Source organism: Cardiocondyla obscurior, linkage group LG27 (assembly GCF_019399895.1).
Source record: "Cardiocondyla obscurior isolate alpha-2009 linkage group LG27, Cobs3.1, whole genome shotgun sequence".
NCBI classification, from domain to species: Eukaryota; Metazoa; Arthropoda; class Insecta; order Hymenoptera; family Formicidae; genus Cardiocondyla; species Cardiocondyla obscurior.
Window position 1 is genome coordinate 748,322 of NC_091890.1, and position 27,807 is coordinate 776,128.

At 39.7% G+C, this 27,807-nt stretch overlaps 5 protein-coding genes across 7 annotated transcripts in view; 2 read left to right on the forward strand and 3 right to left on the reverse strand.

The window, feature by feature from the left end:
• Positions 1 to 4,041, reverse strand: part of LOC139112251 (retinoid-inducible serine carboxypeptidase) — a 33,215-nt gene extending 29,174 nt beyond the window's left edge. Inside the window, exons 1-4 of one of the 3 annotated variants that reach the window (XM_070673156.1) lie at positions 3,792 to 4,041; positions 3,382 to 3,673; positions 2,771 to 3,007; positions 2,611 to 2,651 (exon numbers count right to left, since the gene is read on the reverse strand). The gene's annotated coding sequence lies outside the window, so the exon portion shown is untranslated. Of the gene's footprint in view, positions 1 to 2,610; positions 3,008 to 3,381; positions 3,744 to 3,791 lie in introns of those variants that run through there. The other 2 variants (XM_070673155.1, XM_070673157.1) reach the window with 2 other exon arrangements.
• LOC139112249 (methyl farnesoate epoxidase) lies at positions 1,710 to 7,895 on the forward strand. The gene is made up of 8 exons (XM_070673152.1): positions 1,710 to 2,033; positions 4,282 to 4,533; positions 4,812 to 5,100; positions 5,192 to 5,427; positions 5,620 to 5,831; positions 6,103 to 6,189; positions 6,391 to 6,532; positions 6,779 to 7,895. Exons 1-8 carry the CDS (start codon positions 1,943 to 1,945, stop codon positions 6,997 to 6,999), a joined length of 1,530 nt encoding a protein of 509 aa, XP_070529253.1. The 5' UTR covers positions 1,710 to 1,942; the 3' UTR covers positions 7,000 to 7,895.
• On the reverse strand, positions 7,844 to 12,030 carry LOC139112250 (probable cytochrome P450 305a1). Its single transcript, XM_070673153.1, has 9 exons — positions 11,906 to 12,030; positions 11,522 to 11,821; positions 10,728 to 10,982; positions 10,276 to 10,516; positions 9,952 to 10,111; positions 9,722 to 9,842; positions 9,344 to 9,521; positions 8,932 to 9,191; positions 7,844 to 8,503 (listed from the first exon to the last, which is right to left on the reverse strand). The coding sequence occupies exons 2-9, from the start codon at positions 11,601 to 11,603 to the stop codon at positions 8,325 to 8,327; spliced, it is 1,476 nt and encodes a 491-aa protein (XP_070529254.1). The 5' UTR covers positions 11,604 to 11,821; positions 11,906 to 12,030; the 3' UTR covers positions 7,844 to 8,324.
• An 832-nt stretch (positions 12,031 to 12,862) lies between these two features.
• LOC139112245 (small subunit processome component 20 homolog) lies at positions 12,863 to 22,862 on the reverse strand. The gene is made up of 8 exons (XM_070673147.1): positions 22,638 to 22,862; positions 22,289 to 22,569; positions 16,927 to 22,095; positions 16,503 to 16,758; positions 14,682 to 16,368; positions 14,167 to 14,600; positions 13,343 to 13,612; positions 12,863 to 13,241 (listed from the first exon to the last, which is right to left on the reverse strand). Exons 1-8 carry the CDS (start codon positions 22,680 to 22,682, stop codon positions 13,095 to 13,097), a joined length of 8,289 nt encoding a protein of 2,762 aa, XP_070529248.1. The 5' UTR covers positions 22,683 to 22,862; the 3' UTR covers positions 12,863 to 13,094.
• An 82-nt stretch (positions 22,863 to 22,944) lies between these two features.
• On the forward strand, positions 22,945 to 27,788 carry Brun (trafficking protein particle complex subunit brun). Its single transcript, XM_070673148.1, has 12 exons — positions 22,945 to 24,072; positions 24,173 to 24,446; positions 24,516 to 24,714; positions 24,804 to 25,015; positions 25,088 to 25,286; positions 25,365 to 25,779; positions 25,866 to 26,086; positions 26,165 to 26,525; positions 26,620 to 26,776; positions 26,844 to 27,021; positions 27,098 to 27,321; positions 27,463 to 27,788. The coding sequence occupies exons 1-12, from the start codon at positions 23,135 to 23,137 to the stop codon at positions 27,652 to 27,654; spliced, it is 3,570 nt and encodes a 1,189-aa protein (XP_070529249.1). The 5' UTR covers positions 22,945 to 23,134; the 3' UTR covers positions 27,655 to 27,788.
• Positions 27,789 to 27,807: the final 19 nt, after the last annotated feature.

Below are 27,807 nucleotides of genomic sequence, written 5' to 3' on the forward strand. Positions count from 1 at the left end.
AATAAATTGCCTCTATGCGAGATAATTGAGCGATACAAGAAACATTATCTAGAATTACTTTACACGAAGGAAAGCCAGTCCGTCTCTCAAACGCTACCTGTGGAAGTTCTAAATCATAGCGAGCTGATAAACTTAACGAGAGACGATTAGAAGAAAGAAATATGCTCGTTATAACTTAACGAAACAGATATTAAATAACAATTAATTAACTCGTTATTTTTTTTAATCCTACCGATCAAAGTAACTGCGAACGAGCTTGTTTTAGCGGACTAATAAAATTGATTCGATTCGTCGGCGTCGCGCGTGCCGGAAAATAACGGAATCCTCGATTGTTTTTCCTCGAGAAAAAAAAAAGAAAAAAAAAAGAAAAAGGAAAACGAGCCGTCTAAACAGTCATCCTAATTTCAAAGCAAATCGCCGTCGTCGCGAATTTATCGGGAGAGGATGACGCAACGCGAATACGCGCACGTATCCCCGCGAAATTGGAGAAAGTGGAATCTGTTATGGTAGGCAGAGGCGACCGGCATGTAGAGGACCTCCGTCCAGGGAGAAAGTATCCGTGCACCCACACAGCGGCATAAATTAATCCATGCCAGGCCGCGTTTGTCCGTCCCGGTAGGCGCGCAGACTCCGCGCGAATTGATGACGATGACGACGGGATTTCACTGGCGCCCAACTACGGAAGAGCGGATTTTTCTCCGATCGCACGCGACGCGACCGGACGAGGAAATAAAAAAAGAAAAGAAAAGAAAAATAAAGAAGGAAAGAATAAATAAAACGAGAAGAGAATTAGAGAAATCGCGATACGTTTCCCGGTGCAAGTCGTTTCTTCCCGATATGACGAGCAGGAAACATTTTCACTTTTGTCTGAAGCTCACTTTCGTCCGACAGATCTGCGCGCGTGGGAGTCACGCGACATCGTCATTCTCTCGTCTCGCTTTCCGGAAGTGAACAGCGAGGAGAGAGGGGAAGGTTCTGATGCCTCGTTATTATCTAATCCGCTTTTAGCAGGCCTCTAACTTCGCGGCGCGAATATATTCCTTAAGAATCAGGTGCGGCGTCTACGCGCCTCGCTCTTTCCTAATCGCTTTTAGTAACAAACAGCTAGACAAACATGGCTCAAGGTCGCGTCGCTTAACAAATTCCCTTTTCTAAGCTGTTTCGGGCATTCGTATGCTAATCGCGATCCGTGGCCGCGCCGGAAACTGATCGCCGCGATAACAGACATTTTACAACATAATAGAAGATTTCTAGGTATCGCGGATGGTCTTCACACGGATGGGAACAATGTATAACCGCGTTACCTCGGCTCAATTTTCACCAGAAATTACGATCGCGACGGATACCACCGAGAGGGCTCGTTACTCCCGAATAAATTCCGTTTTCTCCTCTGGCATTAATTTGTTAAAGGAAAACATCCCAAGCCTGCTAATTAACGTCTTTAATATTATCGCGCAGCCTTCTCGACTGCATTCTTTACTTCTATTTTAATCGCAAGGAGCAATCAATGCGCTACCTCGAATTTAAAGAATAAACATCCGTTTTAATTCGGAATATATTTGCGAAAAATAAATTTCTTTTTTCTATTCGAATTTGTTGCAGCTCGCGGGACTGCAAGCGAAGTCGTCGCGACGCTTTGCCCGTCAATTTAATTTGATTCATCAGCCATTCATCAGACTATTCAAGAAGCGGAGAAAAACACCGTCGTGTTTCAATAGCCCATACAAGAGCGCGCGTACTCCGAAAAAAAAGCAGTCGGAGCCCTATCTCTTTGCCCGAATCGCAAAGGTTACGCCGAACAAGATCATAGTGGATAGTTCTGTTTTGTTATCGTGCGCGCGTGAATCGTCCACTTTGCATGTGGTGCATGTATATATAAAACAGGAATATGTAAACCACCGTGACAGAAGTCGCGAAGTGAGGGAGCCGAATACACCTAAAAATGCTGTGCCTGATAATCTGCCTGGTTCTCATCTTATTTTCATTTTACTACTGCATTCACGACTGCTTCAAGCCGAAAAACTATCCGCCTGGTAAGTGGAGCGTAAAGTTAATAACTATTCGAGTGTAATGCGACACTTTCCAAGTTCTTTCCGGTGTTAATTAACGGTTAAGTGTAATTACTGTATTTGGCGGATTTTCGCACACGTGCGCGCGAATTCTACCTGCGTTTACAATTGAGATTTCGTTTCACGCTAGATATATGTGTGTGTAATAACGGCGGCTTAAAAGGTATTTCTTTTTCTCACAGCATTGCGATAATATCCCTGAAAGCACGTAATTCAACGGAAAGCTAATCTTTCGGGAGAAAGTTTTAGGGCGTGCGAGTCGAATGTCTTGAATATTTAATTTAATTCTAGAATTTAATCCGGCCATAGAAGTCATCGTATTTTCTTTTTTCTTTTCTTAAATGAAGTTTATTGCCCACCCGTAAAATAAATTTATCATCAAAATTCCTACCGGTCGTCTAAGATTTTACTTCGCCGTTTGTGTCACATTAAAAACAGTGTATTTAGAAACACTGGGCTAGTAGTTTGATATTTCTTGCGAAACGCATGTGTAGCGTGACAAAAATTAATAAAAGTAAATTATAAAAATATAGCGACTCACCGATAGATGTGCAGCAGCGGAGATCTGCAGCTGTGACGATTCTGTAAAATACAAAAGGAACAAATCTTTAATTACATTCTCCATTAAATATTTCAAAGTAGTTATTTATCACCATGAGACAAAGCTGGTGATTATACACAAAGAATGAAATAATCCTTACCAAGAGGTTGCTCCGCTGACGCAGGACGCCTTTCCGAGGCCTCCTCCTCCTCTCAGAACTCGGGACACCTCGAGCCAGATCCTCCTTGCACATCACACACTCGCGAGGGACGCGGATTATAAATTAAAATCGCGCGACACCAACTTTACGGCACTCCCGATAAAATCCCGACGAACCGGCTGCGGTTCGTTCACAATTGTTAACGACGACGAAGCACGCTCGGCTTCTTTTCTCGATCTGAAACAGAACAAAAGTGTTGGTTGATTAATAATAAATCAAGAATAAATATTAGAAGAATACAATTATCTTACGACGCGCTTGTAATGTCGTAGAGACTCGTTGATCGCTTGTGGCGCTCGCTGCGTAGTCGACTATCATGCCCCCCCTTACCCCCCGGCCCCGCCCGCTCGCCCTGCGTTCGGAGGGACGATACTCGTGTGATTTAACACTATGCACTGTGCCACGCATCAGTGGAGGCATTAGGAGAGATAGATATAGATAGATAATATACTAAATTGCGCGAATATCGTCTCTCCGAACACAGAGACATGTGCTCGTGATGCACTCGCTACGCAGTATCAACATGTAGTGTACAGAGGACAAAGACTTACCTTAGATGAACACAAGTTGACCTCGCGAGTCCTCCGCGAATAGAGCACGGGTGGACGAGGCTGATGCACCCTGGAGTTGCACCGTCGTCGGCCGAAAATGCGTAGAACCTTCCGCTGTCTTGGAGACGTCCTTCGACACGGTCGCTGGTCAGGCGGGGACTAGAGGGAAGATGGCCTGGTGTCACTAGGGCGGGACGCGCATGCGCCTAGCGCTCTTCTCGTACTTGCAAGTCCTGCAGCCTGCTCGAGTTCGTTTTCGATGGACTTCGTCTATCTTGACCGTCACCAGGATCTAAGTTAACGTGTTATAAAAATATAAATTGCGCGAATATCGTCTCTCCGAACGCAGAGGCTCGTGGCGCACTCGCTACGCGGTATCAACGTGTAATGTGTAGAGGACAAAAACTTACTTTAGATGAACAAAAGTTGACCTCGCGAGTTCTCCGCGAATAGAGCACGGGTGGAAGAGGCTGATGCATCCTGGAGTTGCACCGTCGTCGGCCAAAAATGCATAGAACCTTCCGCTGTCTTGGAGACGTCCTTCGACACGGTCGGTGGTCAGGCAGGGACTGGAGGGAAGATGGCCTGATGTCGCTAGGGCGGGACGCGCATGCGCCTAGCGCTCTTCTCGTACTTGCAAGTTCTGCAACCTGCAAGAGTTCGTTTTCGATGGTCTTTGTTTCTCTTGACCGTTACCAACCTCTAAGAAATTTCGCTTGTTATAAAAAAAATTATATATTTATTAATAATATGTGATTCATCTGTCCGAGCTCGATTATCTTGCTCTTTCACACTTTCTTGCATGGTAAAATTAGGTACAAAGGTATTTGAATATGTCATTAAATTAATATCGAATCTCTAATTACACCTTGGAATATTAATTAATATACGTAATTGTAGGTCCAATGTGGGTACCGTTACTTGGGTGCTTTATAAAATTTGCACGGCTGCGTTCGAAACACGGATTCATCTATTTAGCTCTGCAAGAACTGGCGCAAACGTATGGACCGGTGCTGGGATTGAAGCTTGGAAATCAAAAGGTTGTGGTGATTTCATCGTACGACCTTGTTAAAAAGACTCTTCTTCAAGACGAGTTCAACAATCGGCCGGACGGATTTTTCTTTCGAGTGAGATCGTTCGGGAGAAGAAGAGGTACACGGCAATTTTGTGTGCCGAACAGAATTCAAGATTAACGCCTTAATCAACCTAAAATCATGAAAGCAAGGGTACGGTAACCCGGAGCTCGAAATAGCGGAACGAAACTAAGACGGAATCGTGTTGACTCCTCAGCAATATCTTTTATTCTGTAAATTACGAAAATAATTAACCGGCATAATTACGTTTTAATTCCGTTCCGCTATTTCAAGCTCCATAAAATCGTACCCTTATTTGCTCTCAACAACGCATATAACGTAAGTCTTCTCTTTCAGGCGTTCTGTTCACCGAAGGCGCGGTATGGTCGCAATGTCGCAGATTCACAATGCGACATATGCGTACGTTTGGTATAGGCCAATCGATTTTGAAGGAACAATTAACTCTGGAGGCGGAAAATCTAATCGATCATCTGCAGCAAATGAGCGAGCGCGGCGCAGTGAAAATGCACACGGCATTCGATGTTCCGGTGCTAAATTCCTTGTGGTTCATGATAGCCGGACATAGATTCAGCTACGAGGACCAGAAGCTGCAGAAGATCCTCGTAGTGGTTCACGATGCCTTCAGGTACAACTTCGACGAGCATTTACCTATATTGTTTAACACGGCGAGATGTAGATAATTATTTCCTGAAATTAATGTTTGATATTTTACACAGATTGATGGACACTCTAGGCGGAGTGATATCGCAGATGCCTTTCTTACGTTACGTAATTCCGGAGCTATCTGGATACAACGAGCTAATGAGAATTCTTGAAAATCTGTGGAGCTTCGTTGACGAAGAGATCAAAATCCACGAGGCGGAACTGTTTAACTATCAACCACGCGATCTAATCGACGCGTTTCTTTTGGAGATTAGTAAGAATTACGAAAATGAAGATACGACGTTCAACCGTGAGTTAATATAAAATTCGACTCTCCTCTTTCTTTTTCCTTCCGGAATGCTTGTGAAATGTATAATTAGGCAGAGACCTGTAACCGCGTTGGATATTTTTCTTTTCCTAAATTGAGTAATTTTCAGGTTGCGCAACGGCGAAGTAGGTAGTAAATTACCATTGACTCACACGTGCACGTTTTATGTTTCAGGTGAGAATTTATTGATATTGTGTCTTGACCTTTTCCTGGCCGGATCGAAAACGACCACCGACACCTTAGCGACTACATTTCTCTTTCTATCACTAAATCCCAAATGGTTGAAAACACTTCAAGCTGAGCTGGACAGCGTTGTTGGTAGATCGCGAGCCCCGACCGAGGATGATTTACCATCTTTGCCAATAACGGAAGCTTTCTTGGCCGAGGTAATGTAAGAAAGCAAGAAATATAAACTGCAAGATATAAACTGTTTGACACAAATATGCCGTGACGAAGTACATAATTCATTGGTAGCTGATATTTTTAAAGAAACTTTCATTGCAACGAAGCGCATGTAGTCGGTGACAATTTTATCTCGAATAATTTTCCATGAAAATTTTTTTGAACATAGTAGATAAATAATTAAAAAAATGCAAATGCGATGATATTAATATTTGGTTACAGCGTTAATAACTAACATTTTTTTTATGTTTGTAGGTGCAAAGATATCTAATTTTAGCTCCGCTTGGCGTACCTCATAGAGCCGCGAAGGACGTATTTTTAAACGGCTATCTAATACCGAAGGTGACAAAATTCTTTCTTTATATTTATTTCTAAAATGCACTTTATTCATTTATTAAGTTTTTTGACTTCACAATTAGTGGTCAAAGGAAAAAAATGAAGTCTTGGCATTTTTATATCGTGTATCCAAGCTATTAACAAGTAAATGACGTATCAAAGTTGAATTCTATTAGCCCGAACTACGAACGAATTATTATTTTGCAGGATACGACCGTACTCTTCGATTTCCATAGTGTTCACAACGATAAGGCGTACTGGGATCAGCCAGATGAGTTCCGACCGCAACGATTTCTAGACGAGCAGGGTCAATTCTGCCGGAGCAACTACAGCATACCTTTTGGATTAGGTAAAATTCAATAGAGGAAGTTATAAACGACGCAATCAACGCGTCGAAATGTAGCCGCTAACGTCCCACTTTCGTGACCGTTTTCGCAAAAGTTATTTCTATTCCGGCTTCTCTTTCTCTCTCTTTATGTTACGCAAATTTTTCACATATCTTTGCGAAGATATGTGAAAGATATTATAATCAATTCGCTGATCTTTGTTCGAGGATTAATTGCGGGAACGCTGACTGATTGTTTCTCGTTTTCAGGCAAGAGACGCTGTTTGGGTGAGCAGCTTGCACGCTCCTCACTGTTCCTGTTCTTTACCTACGTCGTGCACTATTTCGATATAGAGATCTCGACTGAGCATGGCAAGCCGGACCTGAAGGGTTACGACGGATTCACCCTGTCACCGAAGCCGTACTATCTCAAGCTTGCGAGAAGGCTCGAACGCGGGGACGATCGCCATGTGACTCGTGCGAGCACATGATGGTACATTTGGACTTCCGCGAAGGGGCTCGATTTCGTCGAACTCGTAAAACGCGCGCGTAAAAGCAAGACTTTCACGGCGCAGAACCAATAAACGCCATTCGCAAACGCGGCGCCGCGCCATGTACGGGATCGGAAACGAAGCTCTTTTTGTCAAACTGCTCGCGCTGTAACCAGGCATAAGGAATTATAAAACATTATGTATGACGCGAAGCCGACGGTATCAGTGAAACCGGCCAACCATCTAAGTAATGCAACTAAAAAACGATAACACGTAATCGCATTCTCACTTGCGACAAAGACGTAAAAAAAAAACGGAATAAATTCTTTTCTAAAAAGTTTTTATATCGTTGCAGGCATTAAATGGTCATTTTTTAACTAAAAATTAAAAAAAAAATGCTTTTAATTTTTTATTTTTACGTTGAATTAAGTTAAGATTTTTTTAACGAATTCCGTGTTTCTTGTACATGTTTTTTAATCGTCGTTCTCTTGAGAACGTAAGATTTCTGTAAACTGTATCTTATTTTTAATACGTAGTACAGTGAAGCACCTTCATGACAAATCTAGTGAGGCTCGAAAAGCCGCGATTACCTATTCGCGCGGTTTAAAATGCTAGACACGGGCATGAAAGGTAGATGACAGCCTCAATAAACGGATGTAAGTTAATAGAAATGTGCCGCGTGCATTTCTAGCAATTTACCAGCTCTCTAGTATGAGAAAGATGCATCGTGTGTTTCACTTGAGGGTTCTCTAGATGCACAGCCGACACTTCCACCTTTTAACATAGTCGGTTGGTCTTCTTCCAACATGCGAACGCAGGTCTTGTAACAAATTCGCAGACAATAATCATGCCACTTGCAACACTTTAATTAATAACAAAAATTGTATTTACATTCATGGTGTGACGTAGAATTAGTAAATCCTTTTATCTACAATTTCCGTTTCCTATTCAACATATTAATAGTTAAATACAACGTTTAAAAAATAAAAATTAAGTGTAAAGAGTAAAAGTACAAACTAAAATTTTTTTGTGTTGTACTTTTTTCACGTTTTTTTTTTTTTTTTTTCCTTCTTCTTACGTCTATATATATACTTATATACATATAATTAAATCAGTATAACGAAACAAAAATTGATACGTTATAAATATAGGTTCAATTGAGTACAGTTCGTCGAATCAATAAAATATCATTTAACAATTACTATTTTCAACAAGAAGTAATATGTTTAAAAAATTACTTAAATTAATATATTCAAATTAAGTCAAACCATTTTTTTTTAAGAAATTTTTTTTCTCTATCTAAGTGAATGTCGTGAAACGTAATATTATTTCGGGACAAGTAACATTTCATAAGGCTTCGGTGTAAGCGTCAATCCAGTTGACAGCTTCATTTCAATAGACCTTTTACCTGGTATCGGAAGTAAACGATACTTCTGCATTACCCCAATAAACAATAGGAATATAGCAGATTTTGCCAAAATTTCTCCGGGGCATCTTCTTTTACCTAAGAGAGAGAGAAAGAGAGAGAGAAAAAAAGGTACATTCTTCTTTCAAACAAAATATAGATCGATGTTGGGTTCACGAAATTTCGATTACTATTATTCGAAAGATTCGGTCTCACGCAAACATTAAATTAAGAGAACTCCGTTTTCTTTAGCGTGAAAGGCATTCCTCGACCTTTCAGCCGCACCGTGAAACACCCGGAAAGAAAACAAGAAAGAGATATCGTAATTATGTACATGCATTACACGGTGAGATATAAAGAATGGTTTAAACGCGATTAAGCATATTAACGACGCAATAAACGCGAAGCGATATCTTGCATTTAGTAGGAGAGTTTTCGTGACGTATGAGTTTCCTATGGAAACTGCTATTCTAAAATCTCATATAATTTTGTCTCATTTTTTAAAAATCGTGCAACAGTTTACTGACCTTTTCCGAACAGTATCACATTGTCAGACGGTTGAAAATCACCATTTTCGTTTATATATCTCTCCGGTCGGAACGAAGACGGATCGGGAAAAACCTCTGGGTCCATATTATTCGAGTAAAGATTCATGAGAATCGTGGTATTCTTCGGTATCGTATAGCCGTCGAGGATCGTGTTGCTCAAAACACGACGCGGACCGATTACAGGCGTAACATTCCACATTCGCTGACACTCGGTTAATATCGCCTCCGTGAAGGGCATTCTGTAATTAATTTCTAATTTAATATTTGAATACATAAGTTAATATATAATAATAAATTAAACATAACTTCTCAAACATAAAAAAAAAAAGAGAGAAAGAGAGAGAGGAAAAAAAACTATATACCCCTTTTTATTAAATATAATAAAAATTACTTGAATCTGTCCTCCGGATGAGGAAACCTGTCGCCGACCACGGCGTCAATCTCCTGATGCAGCTTGCGTTGCACATCCTGGTGATTGGCCATCTGCAAGAAGACGATATCTAACATCGAAGTTGTGTTATTAGTACCGGCGATGAAGAAGTCGATCAGCGTCACAAGCAGATTGTCATCTGAAAAGCAAAGAAGAGATGATCGCGCGTATGTCGGGCGAGAACATCGCTTTCTCTCGCGCTCACTGTGCTTTCATTAACGGTGCCAACTGGGCACGTCGGGAGGAAGCGTTAATTTCATTGCGAATGCCCGAGAAAATTGCCGCGGTCGTTTTCTGGACGTAGCTCAATGACAGAAAAGTAAAACTCGGGCCGCGCACCTGAAAACACGACGCCTTTGTCTCGCTGTTCCTCGCTATTGTACATCTCGTGAAGGAACATATCGATAAAGTCCGCCTCGTTTCCCTTGACGTACCGCTTCTTATGCTCGTTGATGGTATCCTGCGAACACGAGACGCGTCGAGGAATAATTAGGAAGTATCGACGAGTGAGGAACTGAAATTGTACCGATATCAAAAGTTTATTATTATAAATATAACGAATCACCCACCATTAGGAACCTTTTGAGCTCGTTGTTCAACGTGACGAGGATATTGTATCCCGACATCTCCGGCGCGACGTAACGTATCCAGGGGAAAGTGGAGAGAATCCCGCCGGTCATGTCGAAGATCTGCGCCCGGCGGTCCAACATATCTATGAACTTCTGTAAGCTGTAAGAGTAATCACGGAAATAAATGAGACCCTGGCGCGATCGACTCTGCCGCCGACTATCCTTCCTCGACTTGCCCGGAAGTAAAATCGCGGAAGAACGCGCTTCTTGTCGAGAAAGAGCGTCCTTCCGAAGACAATTTCCGGAGAACGGTATTTATATTACCTTGAGAGATTCTCGGACGCCTTTTGCCCCGTGACCAGCATCCAGAGAACGTTTATCACAGCGGGCGCGATCGCAGATCGTATCTGCCTCACGCCGCCGTTTCCCAATTTCTCCAGGATGAGAGTCATCTCGTCGACGATCAGGTCCATCATCGCCTGCTTGGCGAAACCGACGTTCTTCAACGCCCGCACCGACCAAACGCGCAGCTCCTTCCACTCAGATCCATCGTTCATCGTAATCCCTAATAAAAAAAATTTTGATTACAACAATTGCGTCGCAGGAAAGTCCACTTTACTATTCTCAAAGTCGAAAATTCGAAATTTAGATCTGATAAAATATTACTGATTCCATTCGATAATCGTTTAGACTTTTAGAAAGCTACGACTGAAATATAGAACCAAACTTTAGACAACAGTCGAATTCAGAACGTAAATACCGATTAGATCCGTTACCTTTCCTCAATCCCATGTTTCGTAACTGAATAAACGTATTCCAAGGTCGACCGTCATACTTCTCGTTGAGGCATATTTCATGTATGAGTTTACTATCCGTGACAACAATCGTATCCTTTGATCCCAACCGTAAGCGTATAATTCCACTGTTGTATATTCTGCCAAGCTCATGAAAAGCAATATGCTGTCCGCCGAGTTCACGTGTTAATTTTTGTAAATAATATCGATTTCCAATAAACGGCCAAGGAAAGGGACCTAAAAATGATAGTATTAATATATTGAAATCTTGAGAATAAAAAAAACGATTCATAGATAAACGATAACTAGTTTCAAATAAAGATAAAGTTTGGCGATAAAACCGACTGATTCACAATACATTATCTCCTTTCTTTTTTTTTGTTTTAGTTTACACTTGCGATTGTAGATTACAGATTATAATATTGAATAGATAAAATACCGGAAGCCGCAAATTAGCCATCCAATATTTTCTACATTTCGCAATTTACAATTTACAATTCTAATCGCAGAGAAGCCAATTCTAAATTCAGATACCTGCAAACTTGATCTTCAAGCTTCATCTTCTACGAATAAACACTTTAATCTTTTTCTCCTTTCTTTTCCACGCATGAAATATAATTTAAAGTATTCAAACTATTTAAAGTATCACTGATACCGACGATGAAAAAGATCAGGGAATTAAAATTGAATTCCACCCAGCGACACGATAGTCATCTCAGAGTTTATTCTCATTAAGTAGGCCAAAGTATTAATGAACTAATAAGTAAAGTAATTACCTGGGAAAGACTTCCGTTTCTGTCTCATAAAAACGGTGACGAGGAAAATGGCTAGGATCGCGAGAGTCACCGCCGTAATCATCGTGCCTTACTTTATCGTGCCGGGCACGTGCTTGCCAAAATAGACCGCCTCGTTCCGCAGGTCTAGCCGCGTTCGCCTCTGTACGCCGAGTTCCAAAGAAGTAGGGTTCCGATCCGTCGCATCGATCTGCCCAATCAATAATGCCCGCGTATCGTAGTCGAAACTCGATAAGACATAGTACGGCACTATAACCAAACTGACGTAAGGAGGGGTCCGATCTTACCGGAAAAGAGAAAAAAAAAGATTTGAATCAGTCTAAAAGTTCGTGCAGATCAATTGTTTCAACATGATCACACACGTACGAGATTCGCGCGTACCAGCGTCGACATCGTTCTCGGCACTTGTGTAACTGGCCCGAATTATCGTCATCTGACGAGACGGTACTTGGTCGCTTCTGCGCGTGCAAAGAAGCTTCTCTTAACGACTTGATCAAATTGATCTTCTCTTAATGGGTGCGTTCGGGGAGGAGCTATTCGTCGCAATTTAGCAACTATCTTCTTCTTCTAATACATATGTGGCATTAGAAAAGAAAAAGATGGTGCTAAATCGCGCGAATAGCGACTCCCCATTCGCATCCAATGGGGTCCCGAATAGCGCGCAAAATTTGAAAAAAAAAAAAAAAAGAATTAAATAAAATAAAATTACTGAAATTACGCGATAAAAATTAAAATTAAAACGATTACGTAATGCTACTATGAAGTCGACGATAGCACGCGAGGCGATGAAATCAGAAGAAATAGAAATGCTCGAATTATTTAAAAAAAAAAAGATATTATTTATTTATTTCTTACCTTTAATTAATTTTGCGATTTAATTAAGCCTTTGAGATGACAGTAACTTTATTTCAGTTCAACAATGTTCTTGTTCTTTTATATGCTTTATCTCTGTACATTATTCAATACTGTATTTTAATTGCAAAGCAAAATGTCCAGATTGTTATCTTGTTTCAAGGTTTTCTTTATTTGCTGTTGCTAATTTATCCCTTATTTTTCATTGTTAAAGTTTGTAAAATATTATTCCTCGATTACTGTGCACGATACGTTTGAAAATAAAAAAACAAAAAAACAAGCTCATGATAATCATTACAATTATTAGAATTGAATATTCTGTACTTGTAATGTAAATGTGTTAGAAAATTACAACATGCTGTTCGGAAGATCCTACTCGATTTCTCTCACAGTTGTAAGAAATTGATATGGTAGATTTTCTTCGATACAAAGAGCCTTTCTCCCCTCGTACATCAATACGTCAATCTGTATTAAGTCTTCTCTTCACGCACCAACTTTTATTAAAATATCAAAATATACAGTAGACATCTTGTCTAATGTCTAATGCATTACACATAACGCATACTTAGATAAATATATATTTACAAAATGAAAAAAACGATCCGCTAAATTCTTTTTTTGCATAATTTATATTTAAATTGTAAAATTTGTTATTTAATCTACTATTATACATTATAATTAATTATATTATATTTTACATTAATTATAAATCATTATCTAATTCTTTCTTTTTACGTTTTTTAATTATTTTTCTTCCCTTTAGAGTGTCTAGTTTCCTTTTTTTTGCCTCCTTTTTCTTTTGTTGCTTAGCTATTTTACGTTTAGCTGCTAATTCAGGATCAGTCACAAACTGTGTGGAAAAATAATATATATACAATTCTTTCGAATATTTTTTTTTATTTTTACTATATTCATAAATAGAAATATTTTGTAATGTAAAAATAAATTTACCTGTTGCACGCGAACTTTTCTTCTTTCCGCTTTTTTAATATCCAACTTTTGTTGTACTCGATTTAATATTTTAACATATTCTTCGTTTCCTATAGACTTTTTGATCATTGCAGCTACTTCTTTGGCAAGCCGACGCAATTCAACATTTGCTTCTTCCGTCGTAGTCATTTCCCGTACTAACGGAGACATCAAATTAAAAAGTATTGAGTTTAAATATTCCATAGGCACTGCGGTCACGATACCAGCAATAAACTTGAACGTTGCAGTTCTCTGAAAGAATATCATTCATATTATTCATTTTTAAACATAAAAAAAAACATATGAGAGCTCGAAAGTGACAATTGATTTCGAAATCGCGATAAATAAGAGTTTCTTTTTTTTATATTTTAAGGGAAGAACTCGAGGAAAACTTAGTGGAAGTAAACAACGCTACGAATATCGAAAATGCAAATTTATACAACAAATAATCGTTTGTCGCGCTTTTTAATATTAATTGCAAAAAAATTGTCGCAATAATCTACCGACATTCTTTTTAGTCGTTCGTCAGTCGCGTGATAATGTTAATGATTAGTGACTCATTACAAAATAAAAACTGTAATATAGCGTCGAGTTATTTAAAGTGCTACGAGATAATCTTAAATACTTTAACGGAAAATAACGTAACCGAAGCTAATCGGAAAAATGTAAATTAATTGATAACACGCTGTCAGCCGTAAATCACTCAATTATAATTAACTAATATCCACGAATGTAATAACGCGCGCGAATTCGGATCTTCTTAAAAACAGCCCGCATAGTTTCTAGTCTAATAAAGCCATTCTTACCACTGATGTTGATTTGGGAGCTTGCGTAATTTCTATATTAATAGCTCTTCTTAATCTCCTCATAAGCCAAAGAAGAGATAAATTATTACTATTTTTTGCCGTACTTTCGTCACCTTGCTCGTGATCTTTTGCAACAGACCCTGAAACCGACTTTAATATTTTTGCAATAAAGATTAGATTCTTCACAACTTGATCTGCTAATTGCTCGAATGTCATATCTGGATATAATTGTGCGACTAAATCCAGAATCAAACTCTTTAAAGTATCACTGGGTTTTGAATACATGTAACCCTTATGCGTTGTATCGCTCTCTGGATTATTTAAAAGTTCCACGATTTTCTCAACGTCAAGAGTGGCCAAAATAAAGCCGATTAGTTGAGCTGCCTCTAATCGAACCCACAAATGCGGATGCGCCAATAAATCCTGGCTATATTCTGAAATAAAATAAAATTATACAATATTTATCAAAAATAATTTTCTAACGTTTCGATAAAAAATAACATATAAATAAATACCAGCAAAGGAATCGATGAAATCTTTGTGCTTTTCAATTGTAAGAAAAGATGTGTGATGTGCTATTTTTAATAATAATTGTAGCACTTGAATTATATGATGATCTTTCGTTCTTTCTTCTTTTAAATTAGAATTTTCTTGCGAGCAAACTGCATAATCTGATTCCATGCACTTATCAAGTTTCGTATCACTTGCGAGGGAGAATTTTGCGTGAAACTGCTTTAATAACAGCGGCAGAACTTGCGGCAGTCGCGAATCAAAATCACTTTTCTCTACGGTCACGAATATGCCGCATAACTGTGCCGCCAAAGTCCGATATTTTATTTCGGGGTCATTTAACCATTTAACAGGCCATTTGTCGAATAGTTTATTCTTATCGTTGAAAGATATCCGCACGAGCATTTCTTTTATACATTTCGCACAAAGTTTACGGCAAGTTGGATCGTCGTCGTCTACTAATCTCGTGCCAGTCATTATAAATATAATTTCCGCTCTTCTTGTTAAAGTCTTTAATGGAAATCCCACGACAATTGCGTGAATCATCTCCAGGGCGCTCAATCGACCCGGTTGCATTTCGTAACTCAACTGAGTGAGATAAAAATATATGTGTTTATCTAGGTGCTTGCCAAGCGGATAATTCATGAGATAAGAGTAGAACACAGAGCGCGATTGCGACTTAACGTGCTCCAGCTCCGAAGTGATACTCAGCATCGCTACTTTCTCCATGACGGTGTGCATTTCGTCGATAATCATCTTTCGATGTATCACAGCTTTAAGTAAGGTGAACGCAGTGGCGTGCTTATCGCTATCGTGTAAATCTTGCTCGGCGTATAAAATAAGAATCCTTAATTGATCGGCATCGATGGTGAAGTATTTTACGTCGCGGATGACCACGGACATGCATTTGAACGTGGCCATCACGAGATCGAAATTATCGCCTTTGCTTAATCCCGCGGCGGCATATTTATGCAGAATACTGAACATCGAAGTAGAGATATCCGTTATTGACGTCTGCATTGAATCCAGATTCATTTTAACCATCCAATTTAAGCATTGCAATGCTAAAGTGCACAGTTTAACGTGTTGAGACTTCAAGCAATCGCTTAAAACTATCACGAACGGTTCTAAATAATGTTTATACTCCGCACTGGAGACTTTGTCCCGTTTCAGCAATATGTGATACAGTTTCAGACCAAATTCTATAATTACGTGAACGTTGGCATGTTTGGTAGTCTTCGCAGTAACTTTAATACCCATTCTGTTTTTCGGTTCGGCTGGTATAAGAAAATAATTCGATTGCTGCGGTGCCAGAGCTTTCGCTTCGCCTTTCTGCTGTTCTTCCGCAAGTTTTTTATCTTTTTCAGGCATAAGACATGGTATGCTTTCCGAAATAATACCGTAAAGGAATATGAGCAGTTGTTCCAACGGTATGTAAATGTTATCTGCCAATCCCAAAGTAACATTTCGAAGGCACTCTACGATTTTATGTATCGTTTTATGCGAGTGCGTTTTCAACAGCATTTCTTTCAACGGCAGAATTAAATCTAATAAGCAAGATTCTGTAATAAACTCCGCCAAAATGTGAAAAATATCGAAACTCTTAGTGCTCTTTGCCTCGGATACGTTTTTAATAATGCCAACTACTTCTTTTTCCTCCGCGGTTAATCCAAATAAATCCACCTTGCACACCTGTGTAAAAATTATTTTATAATATAATGTAACATTACAAATACGTAATAAATAATAATATAAAAGATTGCTGTCTAATACAATAAAATATATATAGAAAATTTTACGTGAAATATTTTAAATAAAGCACTTACAGATAGAATGCTTTGTAAATTATCATTGATATCAAATTTCTGAAAGTAAGGCTTCAATGCAAGTAATACGGCCTGTATTGTATACACGAGAACGTGCACTTGAAAGCCTTTCGTTAACAGTGTATTCATTTCTTTCAAAAGATGATGAAGATACTTCGGTCCTAGAGTTATCATAATTTTCTGTAGTATTTCACGAGTCGCACGTCGCACCGAATCCAGGCGCGATTTAAGAAACGTACATAGTTTCATAAAAATTCTGAAAAAAAAAATACACGTGTTACACAATCGCACTAAACAACTGTTGAATATTTTCCTCCAATTTTTTTTTTCTCAAGATTTTGTAAAATCTAAAAGTATTGCTGTTTGAATAAAGCACTATTTAAAGCGTAATAAAAAAATGCAAAATATTTCCGATATCACTTACCCAGGTAGATTTGCGTCCAAAAGATTCTCGGGCATTTTCTGTAGTAATTTAACGAGCGCGAGAGCAATGGGAACTCTCAGCAAATCATCCTCCTCAGTTTCAAAGGCAGTCTTTTTCTTGTTGACTTTGTGACTGCTGTCTTGCCGAGTTTTTGCCATAATAGACCGATGCAATTGAAACAGCAATCCATTCGATATGCTGAACACCACTTTCTTCGCGCCGTATTGAGAAAGCAACGTTTGCCTTTCAATTATCGGCACGTTCTCCTTTATCGTATCCCGGTCCTTCTCAATTATTTCTTCAACGCCTTCAACATTCTCATCGTTTAGTGCTTCCTGCAATTTTTCCTCATTTTCCTGCTCCGTGTTCTCAAGATTCTCATCTTCCCCGATCTTTGTATCATTTGCTGCTTTGTTTTCAGCAACGAGAGCAGCGTTATCTTTGCTCCCCGTCGATGTAGCTTCCGCAATTTTCTCCGCCGGCTTGTATTTTGAAAGATCATAGTGGAAAGAATCTAATATTATCACTACTATTCTGACAACTTGCTTCTGGAATTCTGTGGAGGTCCTTAACTTGTTTAAATAATATTTCAAGATAATTTCATAATGATGCCATGGTAACAGCTTGCACACCATACCAACGGTCTCAATTGCGGCGTCAACGAGACTGTTCTTGTGAATAAAAGTCTCATTGCACAAATACGACTGGCAGAGGGGAAGAATAAACTGCGTCAACGTTTTAGGATTAAACGGCTTCTGCAGTGTCTTAGCGAGCGTGCAGAATTTCAGTAATGCGCGAGCTCTCCTGTACAGCTGCAAATGCTGCAAGTTTTCAAAGAAATCGACCTCAGGGTCGATTTTATTGGCGAGCAGTGACAAGTCTCGCAAAACGGGGTGTACATCTGCGCATTCCAAGGCCATGTGTCCCAAAAGCGCTATCGACTGAAAGCGAACAGCCTCGTTCTTGCTCGTTATTCCCTTTCTTATAAGCGGTAAAATAGTGTCGTCTAACAAATAACGCCTGTTCAAAATATCGCTCTGGTGATCTCTCGCTAATTTCGCTGCGACGAGCTTCAGGCACTGGCCGGAGCAATCTCGCATCGCCAGGTCCGATTCAGTTTTCAAAAAATAGAAACAGTTGTATATTACAGCAACGCCAAACTCCAGGTTGATCACATTTTCCTCAGCCATGCGGTTGATCAATATAAAAGTGTCCAGTCTCTTTTGAAAGTCCGGCTGCTCGACCCACTTGCGGTCCCATGCGTTAAGGGCGGCCAGAACTTCGCAGTCTTTAATCATCGCCTCGCGATGCTCCTCTGCGGACTTTTCAGCGATGGTGCGACACAGCTGCAAACAAGCCTTGCGAGCGGGCACATCTGACACAGAGCCTATCAGCGGTACGATAGAACGTAAATGAACCTCCGGTTTATTCACAATTTTTATTAGATTTGCCACAGTTGTTAGCAATTCTACAACGGTTTCCTCGTTACCGCCGAATGTGGCCTTCTTGATTAGCACGGGTACTATCAGCTTTAACACCGTGTCGCATGTGTCGGCGTCTGTAACAAATTCAGAGATTCGCGATAGTATAATCAACTCTGTCTTGCTTATACCTCTGTTAGACCTCTTAAGTCTGTTCTTGATAAACTCCAGAATCTGAGGAACGTGCGGCAGAAGTATAGCGGAGCCGTAATTAATTCCGCTCGATAGCACCTTTTCCTCCACTTCCAGAACATCGCCGAGGATCGGCGTGAGCGGTAAAAACGGTGCATCATCTATCTGCATAGCGTTCTCGCTGGACTTCCCGTAGTCTTGTAGCGTCAGCATCTTCTCGATCATTTCTAGAATAGCGTTGACGACGGATTGATGCGTCTTGGAATTCGATAGGAGTCGTATGATGTACGGAAGAGGAGTAATCGACTTGTTGTCCTCCTGATGCTTCGCGAACAACGGATAATACCGCGAGTTCTGGCTCCACGCCATGAATAATTTCAGCAAAGTCGTGGGACTGTGTATACCTTCGACAGGCAGCTTTTCCAACAAGGGAAAGATCGCGACGTGAAAGACCGCGTCTATCTCGTGCCGTTTCCAGTTGTAGTCCTCAAAATGCGTGAAGAATCTAGCCAGTATACCGACGCAGCTGGTTCTCACGTTCTTGATCGTCGACAGATATCCCGAGTAAACCTCCCCGGATCTCTGTAAAATTCCGTTCACCTCGGCCAAGACGCAGATTAATATCCTGAGCAATCGCGGCAACAGCTTCATCGACATTTTACCACCAAATTGTTCTATCATAATCGCCAACAGATTAACGGTGCTCTGCATGCGTTTAGGCGGCATGACGTTATTTAAATCGACGGTATCGACGATATTCCCGGCGTATTTTCTCAAATCAAACGACTCGTCCACTTCCAACGATACGTACGACTTGAATGGTCTAAATGCCATCTTCACGAACACAATCATCTCGTCCTCTTGCGCACCACCTAGAAAACGTAGAATAATTTTTCTCCGTGCAAATCCGCCGGCCTTCCCACCGGTTCTCATACCGGTCTTCATTATCATTTTAGCGTAAATAATTCTCATTATAATCGGAATGAGACTATCGCGATGTTCCTGCTCTATCATATTGCTCTCTTGGTCCAGTTTAAAGCGTGCAAGCTCGTTTTTTAAATTCTTCTCGTCTATCAGACCGTACAAAGATTCCTTATATGGCAAAAGATACTTGTACTTGTACGCGAGGAGACAATTTAGAGCGGCTTTCTGGACGTCGGCGTTTCTTGAAGAAATCATGTCTAAATAAATCTGCTGCAACTCTGCCTCTCTGTGCATCATTTTTGGATTTTGCACCTTGTTAAATATTTCCATTTGGGCGAGCAGAAGTTTCACCTTGTTGCTTCTTTTCATCGCGTCCGCTTGTGCGATCTTTATAATCTTGTTGCGTTCTTCGTCGCTTTCATTCTCGTCATCTGTGTCGTTGTTAGTATCAATCGTCTCTTTGCGCTTTTCAACGTCGCAATACTTGCCCTCGTTGGAGTTGGATTTAAAGAAGTTTGCGTTAACAAAGTCGATGTACAATCCGGTTAAGTCTCTATTTTTTGTCTCAGCGTAATGCGAAAAATGGGCCATGCATTTCCAGAGGAGGATCTTGTAATTTTCAAAATCAGGCTTGTCATCGTGCTTCTCGATCCTCGCTTTCAGCGACGAGATTACGTGGCAATCAAACGATGACTTTTTTTCTATCTCCGGCGCATTGTTGGATGTTAACTCTGCTAGAAACGTTGGCCAGAATTGTGCGCATTCCTTGTTAGCGTAAGTAGCTATAATTGCACTCACAGGCTGCCAGAGCAGAGAAAAATTAACGTACAAATTGCCAATCAAGCATCGTAATGGAAACTCGTAATACTTTTGATTTAAATTAGATATCGCGAGCCCTTGAAATTCTAAAGCTTGTAAGTGCAACAACTTGTTGCGATAATTTTGTATCGTCGCAGATTCACTTTCTATTAAATAAACAAGCTCCATAACACTCTTTTCACTCTTTTGCATTGAGGGCCTCTTCAAATCTTCAACGTTAGCAAATAAAGAATATAAATGTGCCACGATCAATCGAACATTGCTATAAGGCGAACTAAATTTTTTTACTATGCTATCGTTTAATTTATCAAATGATGCTGAATTTATGTAGCTCGCATGATACTCTGATGCAGAAAAATACGTTAAGCAGAGATCTACTGCATTTAAGATGTACTCGTTGTCATAATTAACAAGATCAATTATATTTACGTCAGCTTTTATTAAAAGCTCGTGAAGGCTGCTCGGCTCCGACACATGCATCAGCGATTCGAGCGTTAATAAAAATATGAAGGCGGTTTTGTCAATATCCGCAGCATCGTTTGCGCTCTCATACTTTGATAATTTTTTATATAAAAATAACAAACCATCTCTCAATATATTTTTAAAATCTTCACGTAATGGCTTTAGATGTGGCAAAATTATTAAAATTCTTAGCGCATCGAGTGAAACAGTATCGGTAGATAACGTTTTCAATTCTTGCGAGAGATAGTCGATACTTTTAGTCTCAATATTCCGTATATCGAGAATATATTTCTTCCATTTCTCCAAAGTTATTCCGTTAAGACAAGGTGGCCCTTTTGCGACGATTATTTTAGCGAGTAGAAGCAACGTTTTGCCGTCGAATCCGTTAGACACGCTGCGTCGCAGTACATGAGGCAGCACCAAGGTTTCGAATGAAGAATAATGTATTAAATTTTCAACAGAGGAGTATAACAATTCCATATCGTTCACAGCCATAATTTTCAGTATCAACTGACTCGAATTCTCCTGCATTAACTTGACACTGGATGCCAAGAGAGTGGCTACAGACACGTTAATAACTTCTTGCAAGATACTGCTGTCTTCGTTAAACGCGTCCAGCATAACGACAAATCTTTTTGTCAAAGACGCAGCGTCGATTAAAAACCTTCCATTTTTGCAGTTAATAATAATACTTACGAGACGCAGAAATAAAATTAAAGCGTGCTTTTCTTCGGAGAATTCTAACGAACTCTTAGACTTCTCGACAAACGTGTCCATTATTTTTAGTATAACATTCCACATTACGTCACATTTTTGTGGATGTACGTTTTGCAGTATGCACGTTATAATCTCCTGCAGTACTTCGTAAGTGAGCGTTTGATTAATAGACTCATCTCGGAGAGCGTTGAAATAAAGAAGCAACATCTGCTCGCCACATGAATGAAACTGCCCAGTAGTGCCAGATACAACTTCAAACAGTAACTTTCCACAGCCCAGTATCTCATTTCCTTTGGCTTTCTCATTTCTGTCCTGCAAAATTCGTAATATCAATTTCAAGAAGGAATCTTTATCTTTAATTTTGCGAACTACAAACGCAAAACTTTCGGCTGCAAATCTATTAATATAAACTGGCTGTGTGTCACCTAGCAGTGGTAATAATAAAGGCACCACAGTTTTTATATTTTTTGTCAAATATCGCCACAGAAATTTAAACAGATATGCCAAAGTGGTGAACGCATATTCTATCTGATCGGCGTCTTTCGTTTGCAGCAAGTAAATTATTTCAGAGAGAAATTCAGGGAAACAATCGTAGAAATCTTTCTGAAGATCCCTTGCTGCTGCTACTACTAATCTAAAAAAAAAAATTAATTAATTAATAAAATAAAATAAAAAATATATAAATCACAAGAACTATTTTAATTAATTTTTTATCATTATAATTTATAATAATTTTATAATAATTAATAATTAATAAAATATAATAATTAATAAAAATAAATTTATAATAATTAAAAAATTAATTATAATTTCTGCGTGCTACTTACTCCAAAATTGGCTGTAGAAACAAGGGATCTCGTTTTCTCAGATACAGCATAAGCGTATCGATAACGTGTTGCTTTTTGTGAAGCAATTGGGGCAACGTTATGATGTTCCGCACTTCCTTCTTGAAGGCGGTGTAACCGTCCGTCAGGTTGAGGACGTTCCATTTCTGCAGCGTTTCGTGAAAGTAAGTCTCAACCTCCTCAACGTCGTCCTCGTTCCGATGTGCTACGCGATGGAAGACATCGACGTCGATCTCCGTCACTCTCTCGGAAAACGGCTTAAACTGCGGAAAGAGAGCCGGGTTTATAGAGCCACATGCGTCGGACTAGGTTAACTCTCAATTCTACTCACCCGGAAGACATTCGCCTTCTTGTGACGAGTCGGCTTGGTCTTCATACTAACGAATTATCTCGATTCACGTTAATTAGGTCCCGTCAATACATCCTTCATATTAATTTAACATTTAAAACCAAGAGCTGGAGCAGCCGGAAAATGGGAACGTGCATATATGTAGACATACACACCACGTGCGAAGTGAGCCGAGTAAAACAGTTATGCAGACTGAACTTTTTTCCTCCCCAGCCTGTGCGCGCTGACGCGAGTGCGCATCTCGACAACTTCAGGCGCTCCAGGCCACTCTAACCTTTAACCGATACCTTCAGCTGTTGATAGCTGCCGACGTGACAGATAAACGATGTTATGAGCGGAGTAGATCTTACCTGCGTGGCATCGACAAGTAACGCCGCGTGTTTTCTGCCCAACGACGACGTGGGGAAATGACGGAGTCGGCTTGAAAGGCGACGTAGGTACTAAATCTGTGAGTACCGTCGAGTAAATCGATGGCATAAATGCGCTCGGCTATCAGCGCTATTCTGTCGAGTCCGGTGCCCGACAACAAAATGTCCCATCCTGATTACGAGCAGACCGCCCACGATCACGCCGCCCTGCTGCTGCTGCTGAGGCCGGTCGGCACGCAGATCAAGCCGAAGACGGTCGGCAGGCTGTGCGAGCGGATCGTCAAGGCCGGCAGCCGGTTCTCGGTCTCCGATTCCAGCGGCGGCACCCGGGAGATCCTCGCCCGGTTCGTCCGAGAGCATCCCGTGGAGAACAACGACTGGGGGGACTTCCAAACGCACAGGAGACTTCTAGGGTTGATCACCTTCGGCAAGTACGACAATCAGACCGAGCTGAACGAGCTGTGCAGACTGCACGAGACTCTGAAGGTGAAGTACAGCAGTACCTTGTACGATTCGCGAGCGATTCTTTTCGGTCCCGTGGAGTCCAACGGTCGTCACGAGCCACCGCCGGGCTACACCACGCCCGGCAACTTCAAAACGCGGGCGATATTCTACGCGGACGAGGCATGTTCCGATCTGGAGACGCAAACAGCTGAGTACCTCAATTTTCTATTCTGGATCCTGGAGTCTAAGAGACTGGAGCGCTCCAGAGAGAAGATAGACCGTGTCTCTCTCCTGCTGGCTCCGTTTGAGAAGAAAGATTTTATTGGGCTGGATCTCGAGTCGAGAAATAATAAGAAGAGATGCGTAGGTCGCATGACAAAGCACTTAGGAGATCTGTGTCTTCAAGCCGGACTTCCAGCGGATGCCCTGAATAATTATAATTCTGCCGCTAATATTTTGCAAGCCGTTAATGATTGGCTGTGGTTGGGCGCAGCGTACGAAGGGCTTTGCGCTACTTCGGTCTTAGTTCTTTATCCTAATATGTGTCGAAGTCTTCCATTGCAAAGAAATTCTTCCCTGCAAGAAGGAAGTCCGAGTAAGCAGAGGTATATTTGTCTTTTTTTTTTCTCTTGTCACGCAATTAAAGTTATTGAGAAAAGCTAATTTAAAGATAAAAATTAATACGTTATTTTTTTCATTGCGCAGACGAGGATCGCAGGCTCCTACAGTTTTGCCGTCTCCACCAAGTATAGATATGGTAAAGGCCAGCATGCCACATATTTTATTACCTGAGGAAATATCGAAGAGATATCGTGAGGCTATAGTACATTATAGTAAATACCAATATGCAGGTATAATTGAAACTGAGGCCAGTTTTAAAGCTACAAGAATCTCAATCGAGCAAAACTGCACTTTGCAAGCTGCATCATATTTAAACAATGTTGTATTAATCAACTTGACGCTCAGCGAACAAGAAAAAGTATGTATTGTAGTATTAACGTAATTAAAAAAAAATTTTAAACATATAAAACTTACCATATTATTTCAGATCGATCGATTTACGACGTTATCCGATCTGTACACGAGCTTTGGTTTTGATAGAAAGGCGTCGTTCTGTTTGCGATTTGCCGCCACTCGTCATGTGTCGCAAAATAATCCTAATCCAGACTGGCAGCAATGTTATAATTTAATGCTGCAAGCTACATCTGGATTTAAATTATCCTTGGATCCTGTTGATATGCCACCAGGTTAAAAAAAAAATATATATATAAATTATAAAAATTATAAAGGTTTTAAAAATTATTTTACGACTTAAAATAATTTTTTTTTTTTTTAGGCGGACAAAGAGGATGGCCGGCTATACAAATTCAAATAATAAATGAACTTGTCGCTACCGCCAACAGAATGGGCAATCCTGCACTTACTACGAGACACTTGACGTTTTTACTTCAAACGATGTACAATCATTTAACACAGAACGAACGGAAGGATATCGCGCTTCAATTAAAGAATGTGTCTCAACAATGCGAGGGTGCACCAGTTCCTCTTGTATGTTAAAAAATTATAATACGCGAATAATGACATTATCTCATATAAAATTAACGATATCGTTTGCAATAGGTTTTAGATTCTGGCACCGTCATACCACCGGCTAATTTATTAAATATACCGAAAACAAAATCGTTTACTTTGAAAAACATGCAGCCACATTTACAGCCTCAAAAAATAGAAAGAGTAAAAGAAGATCACGGCCCATTTTTATTTACGCCGATTAATTTCGGATCGCTGGAGCGCAAAAATACTTCGAAGAGCAAAGTCGGTACGTGCATATCTTGAATATTATTAATAATAAGAATTTAATATTGTACGGCTCTATTAAAATTTATTAATGATATAGATTACCTGTGGGTGGAAGGAGATATATGCGAGGTCTCGATGCAGCTGATAAATCCTTTACCGTTTGAACTGCACGTGTCCAATATGAGACTTTTAACAAACGGCGTGGTATTTGAATCGATACCAGAAAGTATTAGCCTGCCCGCTGAATCTGGCCCGATTGCAGTTACGTTGGCAGGCAGGCCCAAAGAAGTAGGAGATTTAGAAATACTTGGATTCAGCACGCATACATTAGGAGTTAAATCTAATTGTAGATTGAGATACATGGAAGGTATGCTACATCCTCAATATACGGTCGAAGTCATTCCAGCCTTACCGAAAATCGATGTAGCGACTAGTTTGCCTCAAACTGCCAGCTTCAGTTCCGGCGATAACATTGTTACGAGCGCTAGTATATCGCTCTACGGCGGTGAAAGGTTTGTGTAAAGGTTTACTGCAAGCACCGCAAAATTTTTGTTTCTTTCGTCTTATTTTCACGCAAAATAATTTTGATCTTTTGCAGTGCTGAGTGTACCGTGACGATAACGAACTCTGGTCAAGTTCCTATCGAAATGGTCGATTTATCGGTACAATCCGCTCTAGATGCTGCAACTGAAAGTAAAATTTTTAAATGGAGCGACGAGAATTTAATGACGCAATTGCCTTTACAACCTGGCAGCAGTGCAAGTCTTACTTTATATTTATATGCAGTGACGGATTTTATAGCACCTTCAATCAGACACGGTAACATAATAATTATTAATTATATTATAAAGATAATTTAATTTGTAAATTTTAATATTTTCGTAATTTATTTTTCAGATATTACTAGTAGTACCTGTCTTAGTCAGCCAAGCAGTTTAATGTCGCAATCGGGCCATAGTTCGTTACCATCTAGACTTAGTTCTCCATCTCACCATACGAAAAGGCAATCCGAACTTACATCTTCCTTTAGATCGGGAATAAGTTCACATTCCGGTCATTCTTCCTTAGCGAGCACGCGTCTGTCAAAACTTGCAGTACCTTTACACACGTCCAACATTATCGAAGGTCAATTAAGAATAAAATATTCAGGAGGTGCGGGTTTAATAACCGGCTATTGCAGAATCTCATCGGTTTTTATAACCATTGAGATGCTACCCAGTGTACAGATCACTAATTGGGATGTATTGCCGGCTGAAACGTAAGTCGCAGAGATGTTTTATAAAATAATATTTATTTATATAATTTGTATCTTAATATTGCGTTTTATCTACAAAAATTCTAAAAATTCTTAGGCCATTGCAATTTTATCTTGTACTGGATGTGTCAAACATGACAAATCACGAAATGGAGTTACACTATACGCAAAATAAATGTATATACATGGAAGGTAAAGAACCATGCAGAATTCCCGTTCCAGTTGATCGATGTCCGCTTAATAAATTATCTATGGTAATAATGGAAATGCAATCTATTCGGAAACTGTACCGTAACGTAATACTGTTCAAATATCTTATAGTTAAATGGTACTGGTGACACAAGTGAACTTCAAAAAATATGTGCCGAGCATATAGCCTCATTAGTTGATCTACGCTGGCAATTATTAGGCACGGAATCAACAGGAAAAGCAACTCTATCTGGCATTACTTTAACTCAAGATATGTTGGATCTAGTCAGAATGAGTCCTTTACAATGGGGTGTGTATATATTACGCGTACATATAAAATACTGAAAATTATTTAAAATAAATTCAACATTGTTTTCTTTTTTTAGAAATAACTATCAACGATATTATTGTTAAAGCGCAAGAAGAACTGTCATGTGCTTTAGGTGAATGCATTAGCGTTGGTGTTGGCGTATGCAATGCCTTGGAGCATCCACTGAGTGATCTTACATTATCGATTAATTTCTATCAGGATCATCACAATGGAGTTAATAATTATCAATTGGAAACAAGATTGTCTATAGCCGGAGCGAATAAAGTCATGCTGCCTACTGTGAGTCACAACTTTCATAAATGTTATTTGCAGTTATACAAGGTGGTCAGACACCCTGTATATATGTATTAATACATAATATAATAAATTATTATTACGCACTTATTAAACGTTATCTATTTTATCGTGACTGAATAATAGTTACAGGAGTACGGCAGAGCCTATCATGAATGTCGTGTAGTATTTTTTACTGCTGGTCAGTACAAAATAGATATTCAATGCAGCAGTAAAGAATCTACTCCGAATTCTCCAGTACTTTATTCGGAGCTTGTAAACGCTGGGCATACATGGCGTTATATACCGCCCATCGAAATAACTGTCGACGATTATTAATATTAGTGGAATCACCGTCTACACCAATAAATTAATATATTTGTAAAAAAATGAACCAAAATGTTACATATATAGAAATAAAGAAGATATTTACTTTAATGAAATGAAATAAAATGAATAACTGTCGTGTAGTTACTGTAAGTTTAAATAAGT